Source organism: Cryptomeria japonica, chromosome 3 (assembly GCF_030272615.1).
Source record: "Cryptomeria japonica chromosome 3, Sugi_1.0, whole genome shotgun sequence".
In the NCBI taxonomy this organism is placed as follows: Eukaryota; Viridiplantae; Streptophyta; class Pinopsida; order Cupressales; family Cupressaceae; genus Cryptomeria; species Cryptomeria japonica.
The window spans coordinates 176,085,606-176,099,028 of NC_081407.1; the positions used below are offsets into that span (position 1 = coordinate 176,085,606).

The 13,423-nt window shown below is 34.0% G+C and overlaps 1 protein-coding gene across 1 annotated transcript in view; it reads left to right on the forward strand.

The window, feature by feature from the left end:
* The first annotated feature begins 345 nt into the window (after positions 1 to 345).
* LOC131029237 (caltractin) overlaps positions 346 to 13,423 on the forward strand; it is a 50,455-nt gene continuing 37,377 nt past the window's right edge. The window contains exon 1 of the mRNA XM_057959658.2: positions 346 to 546. Within this exon, the coding sequence (XP_057815641.1) occupies positions 544 to 546 (3 nt within the window). The 5' untranslated portion in view covers positions 346 to 543. The remainder of the gene's footprint in view (positions 547 to 13,423) is intronic.

Here is a 13,423-nt window from a genome sequence, read left to right on the forward strand (position 1 = left end):
ATGCATAGTTTATTTGAAGCTATCACTTCTCCATTGAGACCTTTGTTGCACAAACATCATTTCTAAATAGCCTACCAATTGATTTCATGTACTACACAAATTTATACAAAAAATTAGACCAATTTTTTCCTTATTGACCTTCCATACATCTTCCACACACCCATTGCACATCAAGGTGCAATTGCTAGTTTAATATAATATTTATATTGCATCAATTATTAATACTATTTTATTAAAGTGAGTATTATCATTAATATTACATAACTATAAATAAAATAATACATTTTTAAAATAAAAAATAATTCAGAATTATAAATATATTTGTTACAATGACTCCCACATTAATTTCTTCCCCGTTAGACATTCAAAATAGTCAATCCTCATTAAGTGGGTCGAAGTTGGATGTTGCAGAGGAATAGTTAAAAACTGTTTAATTTGTGATCGAATAATACTACTGGTACGCGGAGTCTAAAGATACGCGAGAGTAATTTTGGTGCACATCGTGATCTGGGATTTGTTTTTCTTGTAGCAAACCACATCAACATGGTAAGTTTTCTCTTTTCGGATTCAACTATTTACAGATTGATGTTTCATGTATTCTCAACTCATTGTGAATTTAGAGTTATTAGGGCCAGTGCCCTCAGATATCATTATGGAACTGTAAAATTCAATTTAATGTTGTTATTATACAGGCTGTTAATATGGATAAATTTTGCAATATCGATTCTGGAAATAATATTATTTTTATCGGTACAATTCGTTTGTGGGCAATCCTTCCATTTAGATGCCACGACCAATGTGTTTTCTGTTTTTGAAAAACTTATCTAGGACTCGCATCTCTGTTGGGGCATGTCACACCCAAAATCCGATGTGTTAGTTTGGCTACGCTACCTCCAAAATTAGATGTGTCAGTTTACTCGGTGTATACGACATTCAGAATTGGATATGTCACATATAAAATAGGGCGTGGTAATGTGTCTGGGTAAGCCACAGCTGAAATTGAATTTGCCTCTCGTAAAGCTGGATGTTGTAGTTTACCTGGGTATGCACCACCAGTTTACCAGAGTCAACATTCAACGTTTTTCATATATTTAAGCATGTAACATGTCTCTTGAAGATTTGAACGCTCTAAAACTCCCAATTATTTACGACGAAACTCTGGTGTCTAGATCACATCCTGTTTACTTAAGGATTATTTTCCAGGTTTTGTTTAAATTCTTTGGTAATTTATTTTGCCACGAACTGTTTCTGTCTATGTTATTATGCGATCTGTTGCTGGATTTGACCGGATGAGGTGGAAACTGAAGAACTAAAAATTGGGGATTTCAGCGTGTTTGAACGCGTTATGTTTCCTCATGAAGAATCAGGTGCATAAATTGTTCTGAAAATGCATGGCTTTGAGAACATTTCTGAACATTGTCATTTGGTCAATTTACCTTTATTTCATATAATTCCCCCTCGTTTATATTGATTAAATAATATCCTATTATTTAATTAATATTTGACATTTTTCTCTAATCTTCCTAAGTCCTATCCTAAGATAAATAATTACCTTTAATTATTTATCTCTATCTTTAGTTCTCTTCTTCCAAATAAATTAAATAAATAAATCTACTTATTTAATTCTCTCATCATCTGTCACGACCTCCAACTCTTACACTTGCCTCCTAATCCCAATCCTAATCTCCTCCTAACCCACTCCACCAAGCATGTGCACACACTTAGTATTTGATTAAGCGAAGTCAACTCCTTCCCATCACATCAAGCACATGGGCCTCTTACACAAGCACATGGGCTTGTCCCCTGAAGTAACCAAATTCCTGTCCTCTATCCTCCACCATGGATCTTCTTCCCCCAATCTCAACCATCCATCTCTTTTCATCCCTCAACCTATTTATCCATCCCTTAACCATTTTTATCAATCTCTTACTCCTTTTGTATTTGAGTGTTGCTATGCTCTAGATTTTCGAGTGAGCACACATCCAATTGACTATCATGAGCAAATCTACACGATGGGAGGTTTAATATTGTTTGATTTCATTAAACTATATGCTTGTTTGACCTCTTTTAACTCAATCTCTATTGTTGTTTTGTTTTGTGATTTTGGGTTGATTTCCTTGTTATTTCAATCCCCTTTGAGTCACATTTTTTTGCACACAATTTATTCAACCATTCTGCATTGATTTGGAGAATGATTACTTATTTAGTTTTTGCTTTCTTGTAGCCTTGATTTAGTGAATGTTGCAGTTATAAACAGATTTATTTGAAGGTTACTGCAATGTAATTGTTTGCTTAAAAGAATTCACAGATTCTTTCTCGACTGTTCAATTTGTTGAATTATAAAAACTTGTCTGGTAACTAAAATGAGAGGGAAGATGAATGATGAACAGATTGGTTTTTTCAAACATTCCTCGCTCAATTTGATGTTATTGAACGTCAGAGCAGGGTACTAATTGAGACTAATGTCAATGAGAACATTATAAAATAGAAAAATCAAGATTTAAGGCAAGTTAACAGAAATTCGAATTCGAACTAACAATAGCAATATTTAAAGACTCACCACAAAAAAATAAATCTGACCTTTGGAGAATACTACACATAACACATTAGCAAATAGTTCTCAGTTGGAAATGTGCTTGTGAAGGGACAGCTTTATAACAAGTGAATCCAGTAGGTAGGAAATTTATACAAGTACTACTATTAGTCTCTTCATCTTGTTACTGGATTATAATTGACAAGACACAGTCATGCACAATTTAACATAAAGAGATGTGCATTTGCACACACATTTAATATGACACAAAGGATCTCTGAGTTTTGTAAGGAATGTAGCCAAGCCTTCATTTAAGTATTGCGTGCTATTCAGAGTAAAAACAAAATCATGCATGTTTAAAAAATTACGATAGTTTGCATTTAGAACTATCATGTTTTGAATATAAGAGGTGTTGTTTCACTTTAATACAGTGTTCCACGGAAACACGTTTCGCCCCCCCAGGCTCAAGTCCCCGTCCCCCAAACTTTTTCCCTTTGTCCCCACGTCCCTGAAGCCCATCCCCACGTCCCCCCGTCTCCCCGTCTCCCCATCCCCAACGGCCGTGGAACACTGCTTTAATATGTATTCCTATGCAATCTTCACGTTTCTGATCATGGCTGCTTTGGTTGGTGTCAGAAAAAGATATCCTTGTGGGACATATTAGCTCATGTCAACACATGTACATATTTGAGAGAACTAAGTCGAGGAATAGTATTTTGCAAAGCTTACATACTCTGACTTGATAAACCAAAAATTTCCAACTTGGCAAAAACCTGACAAAACTTGGCAGCTTATAAAATTACTTACATTTCTTTAAAAATACAAACTTATTCAAAATTCAGTCACAAAGTGTATCAAATGAGTATAAAATGTTGGCGAAATGTTTTATATTAAATTTGAATACAAATAGAGTACAAAATTGCATCATGCTAATACAATAGCTAGTTGATAACTACTATGAATTATGATGATTGCCTTTGAAAATTATTATCATAAATTGCATGTCTAGCCAATTTACAAATCACAAGATTTTACAATTTCCTCATCCTTGTTCTAATGAAAATATGGGGAGAGGGTGTAGTCCTTGCACTTGGCTGTGACTCTTCACTTAGCCTAGAAGGTTGTGCATGTGGCTCCACCTTGCTACTAAATGGTAGTGACTCTGCTTCATTTTCAATATTTTCTACATTGATACCAGCCAATCCAATCTATTTTTGTTGCATCTACATCCTCCATAGCCTACTTCTCAAAATCAACAATTTCATTCTCTATAAACAAGGATTCCTCATCTTGCATAGCCTAGTCACTATAAGGAGTGATCTCGTCGATGAATAAGCTCCTATGACTTGCCCTCCAAGTTTCTTGTGTGAAGCTGAAGGTTGTATTGCCTAAAAACTAGGTCATTGAGGCAAATGTTGAATCAAGCTATTGTGCCTTTTTTTGTAAATGGGTTTCAAATAAACTTTAGTTGCTCTTACAGTCAAAAGTGTTACAAGGTTGAGACAAAATTCAAAGGGCTAGTTTTTGAAGTGTTGGAGTAGTTCCATCCCAATCTTTTTGCCAAGATTCTGCAATTAAGAAGTTTGTCAGTAAACGATTGTTTATCAACAAATGTAATTTTTAACTTGTAAGATATAAAATATGGACTCTAATTTTTGTTACCTAGTGTTTGGGTGGATATCCCTTAGATAGCTAGTGGCAAAGAAAAGAGCCTCCCCTAGCTTGCTTTTAATTTTGCAATTCTAAAATAATTTGGCCTCCCATCTCAATATTGGGTATCATTATGTTGAGAGGCTCTCCATAAACCCCCATTAGCATTTGTGAAGCTATCAAGGAAGAAAAACTTGAGGTTGATGTAGTATCCCATTGCATGAAGAGGTGTAGAGACCTCCATATGATCAAAATATTAAATTTGCATAACTAAAACAATTTTACACATAATAACACATAATTAAGAAAACATTTTCTCAATAAATCCATTATGCTCAATATACAAAAAAGTAGTTACATAATGTTATAACTCGACACATTGTTTAATTACTTAAGCCAAGAGATTGGCAAAAACATAAGGAAGTTATTTTAGTTACAAAAGACCATAAGGTCGATCTACAATGAACATATAAAACATAACTGATAACCTTCCTGATAGGGACTCCCATCATCTATCTCCCATGATCACAACATGGGCAAGAACACTGCCAGAGCGCTTTACCACCCAACTGCGAAGCATTTACGCTTCCCCGGAGTTCTTCTTAACATGAAGAACTGCCAACCTTGCACAAGGTTGTCTAGCGACTCGAAACTGGCAAGGGATGGAATCTCAGTGCAGCATGAAAATAAAAAACACGCATATCACCTATGACCATGCAGTCCTATTTCCATGATACGACAGGAGGTACAAAAAGAAATCAACATACATCATATTGATTAAACACTTTGGCCAAAGATTTATGCTGACTATCGGCAGGTAAATCAGGTGTCGAGATTTACCCTCCCCTGTTGTTACATATTTGGCACTCGTCCATTACACACATAATACATATTGAAAACACACATTGCAAATCAAAAACTCACAATAAATACATGTGCATATAGAGGAATACAAGAGTATACAAGTGCACATAGAGCATACATGTACACACAAAGACACACAAGTGCTAAGAAGTGCATCAATCTATGCATTTTCAAAAATCTACTCACAGGAACACAACATTTTGTATCTATCTAGATACCTTCAAACGTTAGGTAACTATATAGAACATATTAATACTAACTGATATACATGTCGACAATGTCAAGAAGAAATTACTCATATAAGTAAATGCACATTCACCCATATTTGACAATTATTTAATTACACATTTGAAGTCCACTTCGAGTACAAGATTATCACTATTGTAAATGAGCAAAAACATGAAAAGCCTTCAAGGCGTAGATGAGCATCAATCTATCGATTAAGATGATGTCAATAAGATTCATTATTGATTTACTCTTAATTGCATGAAAGGGTATACTCAATAATTTATCAGTGATCATTTAAGAGATGCATAAAGCTTACTATAAAACACTATTCAACTATAGATTTGAACATCATTTCGCCCATATCACATTCTCGTAGTATAATTCCACTAAGAGATTTATAAGGGTTATTCCAAGTTAGAAGCCATTATCTAGAAGTTATAATGAACCTCCTCACAATAATTGGTAATCATAGATACTTTTGCCTACTTGCGGTTTCTAATAAATATACATTGAAAACTATTTCCAACCATAATCTTTCCTTACTGGACTCATTTCATCTCATAAGGTTAAGTGATCCCATATTCTAAAATAAAAGAATTAAATAAAACTCTTATTTTATTATTCTTCATGACAAGATAAGACTATGTAGACCTCTTAAATCACTACATAAAATAGTCTTTCGTACCCACTTATTGTTGTATAAATACGTAGATATAATCACTCTTATCTCAATTTTCTTCACTAGTCATACTATGTGCTTTAATTAGTATTGTTTAGTTACAAATATAATCCATCATATCATATATAATACAATAGGATCATGAGTCATATTATACCCTACACAACCAATATCAAGATCTACTAACCATCTAACTAGTCCTCCTGATAATTTCCCCCACAAAACCATTATTTACCTTCTATCATAGATCCATCAATTAATAAGAGAACATATTCAACTAATGTTCATCCTATAATATGAAACAAAGATTTTAAGTTCGACTCTACTGTAATATTTATCGAACTCCCACGTAATTTGCAAAGATAGGTATGGAAAACATATCTACAACAATAGCACAATGTTTTACTGCAAATCTTAATTTTGATATTTAGTAATGAATAATTGCATTTACAAACAAAATAAATAACATAAAGAAAATCATGAGAGATTGCATGCAACATCATCTCTCCTACCAACACACAAAATAAAATGTCATAGTCAAAATACAAAGTGTGAGCATTAAAATTCTAGAGTGTAAGCAGATTTCCACGACATGCAAACAATACTGGACAAATGGTAGGTTTAAATTTCAGTTACTTTCATTTTGATTTTATTCTCTTGCCTATGCCAAAATGGGAGCATTCAAATAGAGGGAGGACACGCATCCAGCATAATGGAAGGTGGGTTTTGCCAAAAAATAAGGTTGGAATTGCTATAGACATACACCCAATTGACAATGAATAATATCACTGGAGATGTTTGAATTGACTCGCACTTCCAAAATGTGGAAGCTCAAAATGAGGTACGCAATTGTTTGCTAGAATGCCTCAAGGAAATGTAATCTCACAGGATGAATTGAATGAGGAGATTTTATCATTTACTATGGTTGGGAATGCTCTGATACCAAAATTTGTAATTTAACGACTCTGATGTATCTTATCAATAGATTTATGTAATCTTTGGAAAATCAATGAGTAGTTTTGCATTTTACCTTTTTATGGAAATTTAGTCTTTACAACAGGTTGGTGGATGTGATCGTTCCACCTCCAATCAATGAGCTCCCAAAAGGAATCAAATCTGTTTCTTTCTCCCTTGTGATAGTTTTGGATGGTCTTTTTGGTTCTGTCCATGGCCTTATAAATGTTTCCCATTGAGTTTTGCTCCCCATATTCCAAGCACAAAATCCTCACCAAAGGCTTCGACTCTTACGAAGTATAAACAAATTTAAGTAAATGCTTTTTAAAATTGAAATTAAAGGATATAATTTGAAATTTAAATTGAAGTTCAAAGTTATCTTGACAATCTCTGCTAGTTTCTTCACAAAGACATTAACAAACATTGTTTGCATGATTCTTTGTCCATTAGCCTTCTTTGAATGTGTTGAGTGTAGCCATATTTGACTCACAAACATCTATTTCAAATATGTCAATGAACTACAAATGTTTTGCTACATTAGAAAGTTGTTGCAAACCTTGTGACTCCTTGTCACACCAGCTTCTTCCTCTTGGTGTGATCTCTCATCAAGTAGAGAACTAAGGGTGATTATAAATATGTTTTGTGATGCTCCTTGGATTTTCTATAATCAGTCTCTTCCATTAATTTTGTCTCTTGTAATGTCCCCACTTTGAAATAGAATTTAATAATAAAATTAAAACATTAAAAATTAAATTAAAATATAAAATAATATAATTAAATATGATTAATTAAAAATTAATTAAGTTAATGAAAAGTCAAAAGACATGAAAGGAAAAGTTGTGACTCCCTCAACAATGAGATATAAAAGGGAGAAGAAAACCTCATTTGAGAGTGGGGTATAATTTGGAAATGAGAAGTGCAGATCTAATTTAAATAATAAGTGCAGATCTGATTAGAAATAATGAAGAGTTGCACTCTTTCAAAGGGTGCTAATGTTGAAAGGGTATGTCTCTTGCCAAAGGGCATGCATGATGAAGAGGTGTGACCTCTCCCTCAAATTGAGAGATATAAAGGGAAGGAATCAAAAGCATCTAGTGACATCACCATTGATCAGATCAGATCATAATTGTTATCAAGTTACAGGCAGTAACATTTGTGTTCTTGGTGGTATGCATGGGATGTGCTTAATACGTATGCTTAATATATGAAGCTTGGTAATGTTATTATGCAGAATTTAATAATACTATTAATATAGACTGCTATAAGATGACAAACATATTTAATTTCATTACTGTGGCAGACTAGATCTGACACAGATCTGTCTACTTTACAGCCACAATAGGTAGAAGTGGTGTTAATAATTTATATGGTAGGTAATTACCAAATATATTGGTAATATAATTATATATATATATATATATATATATATATATATATATATATATTCAAATTAGAATAAGGATAATAGATTTATATATGATAATGATGTTATCAAGATTTATATTGGCTTGATATACATATATATATACTTGATTATATTTTCTTAGATTATTTATATATGCTTGTCTTATCTCGTAATCAATCAAAGAAATGAATGGAGGAAGTATGTCAGGGAATTGCAGTTTACCGGTTCTGCCAAGCTAAGTAGGCCACCCCAAGGGATGGAATTGTCATAGTGGGACGTTCTTGCCTCTTGTGGGCCAAGAGGTGAGTTGTCATAGTGGGACGCTGCGTGCTCTTGGGCTTAGTTGGGTTGAGCAGTTTATAGGCACCCTCTCAAGGCTTTCCTACCAAACTAAACTATGATTGGTTATAGGTAGAAAGACATGTTTATCATTCTTTGCAATATAGGTGCTATTAATCCATCTATTTAATCGTCAATTCGTAAGTTTATTCAATGAATAGATTAAGTCACTCTCATAATTTGAAAAAATGATAAACTATATTATGGAATTACTAATTTAGGACGAAATTCAGGTAATCCCTAGTTGGGGACATTACATTGAGTGTAGCCATATTTGACTCACAAACATCTATTTCAAATATGTCAATGAACTACAAATGTTTTGCTACATTAGAAAGTTGTTGCAAACCTTTTGACTCCTTGTCACACCAGCTTCTTCCTCTTGGTGTGATCTCTCATCAAGTAGAGAACTAAGGGTGATTATAAATATATTTTGTGATGCTCCTTGGATTTTCTATAATCAGTCTCTTCCATCAATTTTGTCTATGCCCTCCAAAAGAAGTTTAAGAGAATGGGTCGTGTAAAGAGTCTAAAAGAGTGGTGAATGTCTCTCTTGAAGCATTCTTTTTAGCTGCCATGTAGGCCACTGCATTGTTAGTGACAACCTGCATGTAATGTCCCCTTTGTAAGAGACCTTAGTTTTGCCCTAGATTTACCTTGGATATGGTTTTTAACCAATAGGAAGAGGGTTAGAGGGAAAGTACCTTTATCTCTTTAGGAATAAAGACCTGCAAAACAAAGTTAGGAAACATTCTACAAATCATGCTACATAAATAAGTAATCATAACAACAACTATAACCAAGTAAAGAAATGATTGATGTATAAAATAAATAGAGAATAAAGTAAGCACACATTTGATTATAAATAATTGTTAATACAGAAGTTAGAAACATGAACCATGATTTATTAATTGTTCACACTGCTACTTGGTTACTAATGAAGCCTCCAGCACAGTTAGGGATGCTTGACAGGGTGTCTTGATCAACCGTTCCTCCTTATCAAGTCCAACCGGATAGGGTGTCTTACTCAACCGTTCCCTCTATTAAATCAAACTGGATAGGGTGTCTTAATCAACTGTTCCCCCTATCAAATTAAACCAGATAGGGTGTCTTATCAAACCATTCCCCCTATCATATCATATGCGACAGGGTGTCTTATTAAACTGTTCCCCCTATCTTTCCATATACAATCGGGTGTCTTAAAACCCCTATCTTTGCAGTATTAGATTATAATCAGCATAAATTGATTTATAGTGTTTAGAATTTATAAATTAAGTTACAGTACTCAGATTATTGTGTACATGGACCAATATATAGAAATATGCCAGCAGTGTTATCCTTTATTCACCAATGACCATATTTGTTGTATGATGCAGGTGATATCATTTTAATGCAGAACAATGTTATAGATTTCCCTTATTACTATTATTGAATGATTGATGCAGACTGTTTTGTGTTTCTATGTTATAGAACATCGATTCTGTTATAACCGAGTTGTATGTATAAACATTAGTAGGAAAATGTATTCACTACTTACCTGGCTGTGTGTGCCAATCACGTCCATGATGCCTGTCTTTTTCTCTGATAGCACCGGTCCTTTTCCCCGTATTTTTCTATAATATTAATGAATTAATGTTGACACCAAGAACAAGGATGTTACTGCCTGTAACTTAATAATAGTTTTGTTCTGATCTGATCGATGGTGATCAGTTCTGTTCTGCTTTGATTCCCTTTCCTTTTTTTGATCAGTTCTGTTCTGCTTTGATTCCCTTTCCTTTTTTTTATCTCTCAATATGAGGAAGAGGTCACACCTCTTCATCATATATGCCCTTTGGCAAGAGATATATTCTTTCACTATTAGCACCCTTTGAAGGAGTGCAACTCTTCATTAATTCTGCCCTTTGAAAGGGACACAAACTTTCACAATCAGATCTGTACTTCTTATTTAAATCAGATCTGCACTTCTGATCCCCATATTCCCCTCTCAAATGAGGTCCTCTTCTCCCTTTTATATCTCATGTTTGAGGGAGTCACAACTTTTCATTTCATGCTTTTTAACTATTCATAAAACTTAATTAAATTTTAATTATTTTATTTTTATATTTTAATTTTTATTCTTTTATATTTTAATTTTATTATTAGTATTTATTATTAAATCCTGTTTCAAAATGGGGACATTACACTGTACTACATTTTATATGCCCACCACCATGTATTTGCATTGGTAAAGGAAAATATCACCATATTGTGGCCACACCTATAGAACCCCCCAAAATGCAAATAACCCATGCTCTTTATGCCAAATGCACAACTTAGCTCTTCCTTACAACAAGCTGTAAAATCTACCCGTCAATATCAAGCATCAAGCTATCCAAGTTATCAATGGGTACGCTGACAAGTTTAAATGCTTGTAATTTGTAGGACCCCAGGAGTTAGTTGAAATATTGGAATTAAACTTCATAGAATCATTCAACATCTGTTGAGAAAGGAGAATGTCAATACTTTTTAATAGCTAGAAATTAAATGAAGAGGGTAGATGTAATGGGCTTAAATGATATATCTCAGCTAAAGGCACTACCTGTTTAATAAATGAAGATGCTATCATAATGTTTGGATGGTCGCTGGCCTTAAAAATTTACAAGGATATATGTGTTCTGAATGATGTAAAAAGAAAACAAATGCTAACCAACTTGAAGATTAAATGTGATAAGTCCTCCACATATTGCCTCAGAGAAAATGTATAGGCAATAGCAACATACAAGTTGATTATGGCAAGAAACCATGAAACACATGGAAAAGAAAATAAGATGTGCCTAAAAATACCTGAAACATTATGGGCATCCTCACTAGAGTCAGTACATTGAATGCAATTACATATTTTATTCCCTTCCAAATACTTCAAGTCCCAAGCCTCCTAGTGCCATTGGAAATTGGAGCCGGAGACAGTTTAATGGAAAGGGTTACCAAATTAAATGCCTTAGATGAAACAAGAATTTTGGTACAAATGGCTAGTGGATATAGGAAAAAGAAGAAACTATTGAGAAATACTTTTCTGGCATTTGGCTTATACCTGGAAAGGATCTATAACAGGGATGCATATAATTGGCCATCCTATTTATTAGCTGAGACAAAATCTGCCCTTATCGTGCCAAATCAAAGAAAATACTTGGTTCACATGCACAATGCATAGCTGGATTCATTACAATTTTCTGGCAGTAAGGAAAGAGAAGAACCCTGATATGCCCTCAATGTACAAATTGATTAAATAGTAACCTTGACAAAGTTCAAAGTCCAAGTTGTTGAGACACTGCATTCCACTGACCTACACTGATAGAAAATGAACTAAGTGAAGTAAACATGCCACATACAGAGTATGTACAGAAAGGGTTAGGGCATACTTTAACAGTGAACACATCATTGATGTCTTCTTTGCAATCTGGAAGAGCAACAGTGGTGGATGTAACAAGAGGATTCAACAGCAACATCGGGACAGTGAACAATCCACTTCTCTTTTTGCTCAGTGATTACTTAGGCCCGAAGTAGCTTCATTCAAAGAAGTTTTAGTTTTTCAAGAAGTTGCTAGGTGAATCTGAGGTTTATGTCAATGCATGGAACAAGGTTGAACATTTTTCTTATTCATTTCTAACATAGAATATTGATATTTAAGTTTACAATGTTGAGATATACTTCATAGTTCATACAATAAAACATTTTTGACCTTATCAATGTTTATGGTAGTGCATTTACTGCAGGAGCATCCCTGGAAGACAAACAGATACTTGTATAGCAGTCTATTTATTCAACAAGGTCAATGACGGAGGAGCATTTTGAAGGTTTAATAGAGCATATCATTTTTGGGCTCCTTTCTTCTGAAAATGGTTCAAGATCTGTTCATTCAATTCAGATCAATGGCCTTTCATGCCTTTAAAAGCTAAGGGAAGCTTTAGGTACCTTATGTCTGCTATGTGACACGAGAGCTGTTGGATTAATCTTGATCTATGGCATTTTAAGTCCTTCAAATCACAAAGAAACATCAGTACTGTATCAAAATTGACCTACGGTCTTTCAGCCATTCAAAAGTCTGAGAGTGCTTAGAAGTCCTTTAATCAACTAAAGAACTTATAAGCCACTATCTTTTCATTAATGGTTAGTAACTTAGTATTATCTTGGAGTCCAGCTTGTTGGGATGTAACATGAAATCAGATTAGTGCGAGGTTTTTGAAAGATGAATGATAGAGGAGGCTTCTCATGGTTTTTGGTTTCAAGAAAAGCCTTTCAAAAACAACACTCATTGTATGAAGTCTATGAACTCAACCATTTACAATACAATAAAGCATTTTTAGAATGTGCTTAACCTAATCCATGTGTTTAGTCCTAATTCATGTCCAATTATTTATAGGTACATCACTATAGAAAACCATTAAGTGGTATTACAATAGAATGGGGATAAAACCGTCGGCCAAAATAGCACCTTGAAAAAGGGTTGCATTAATTGTGGATGAGTGTATAGTTTATAAGGGATGTAAACATATGCAAAGTGTGCAACACATATCCAACAATGTGTGTGCTACGCCCTTAATCTTAGAGTATATATAGGGTTATGGGTAGTTGGCTTGTGGCCACTTTAATTCTTTATAAATTCGTATTATCATTATTATATTGTTAGTTAGGCTGACCTATGGGTTATCCCTGGTTATCAAAGTCGGCCTAGGCAATATCCTAGGCATAAGTAGGGTATATATATGAGGGAGTGACTCTTATTTGATCATCG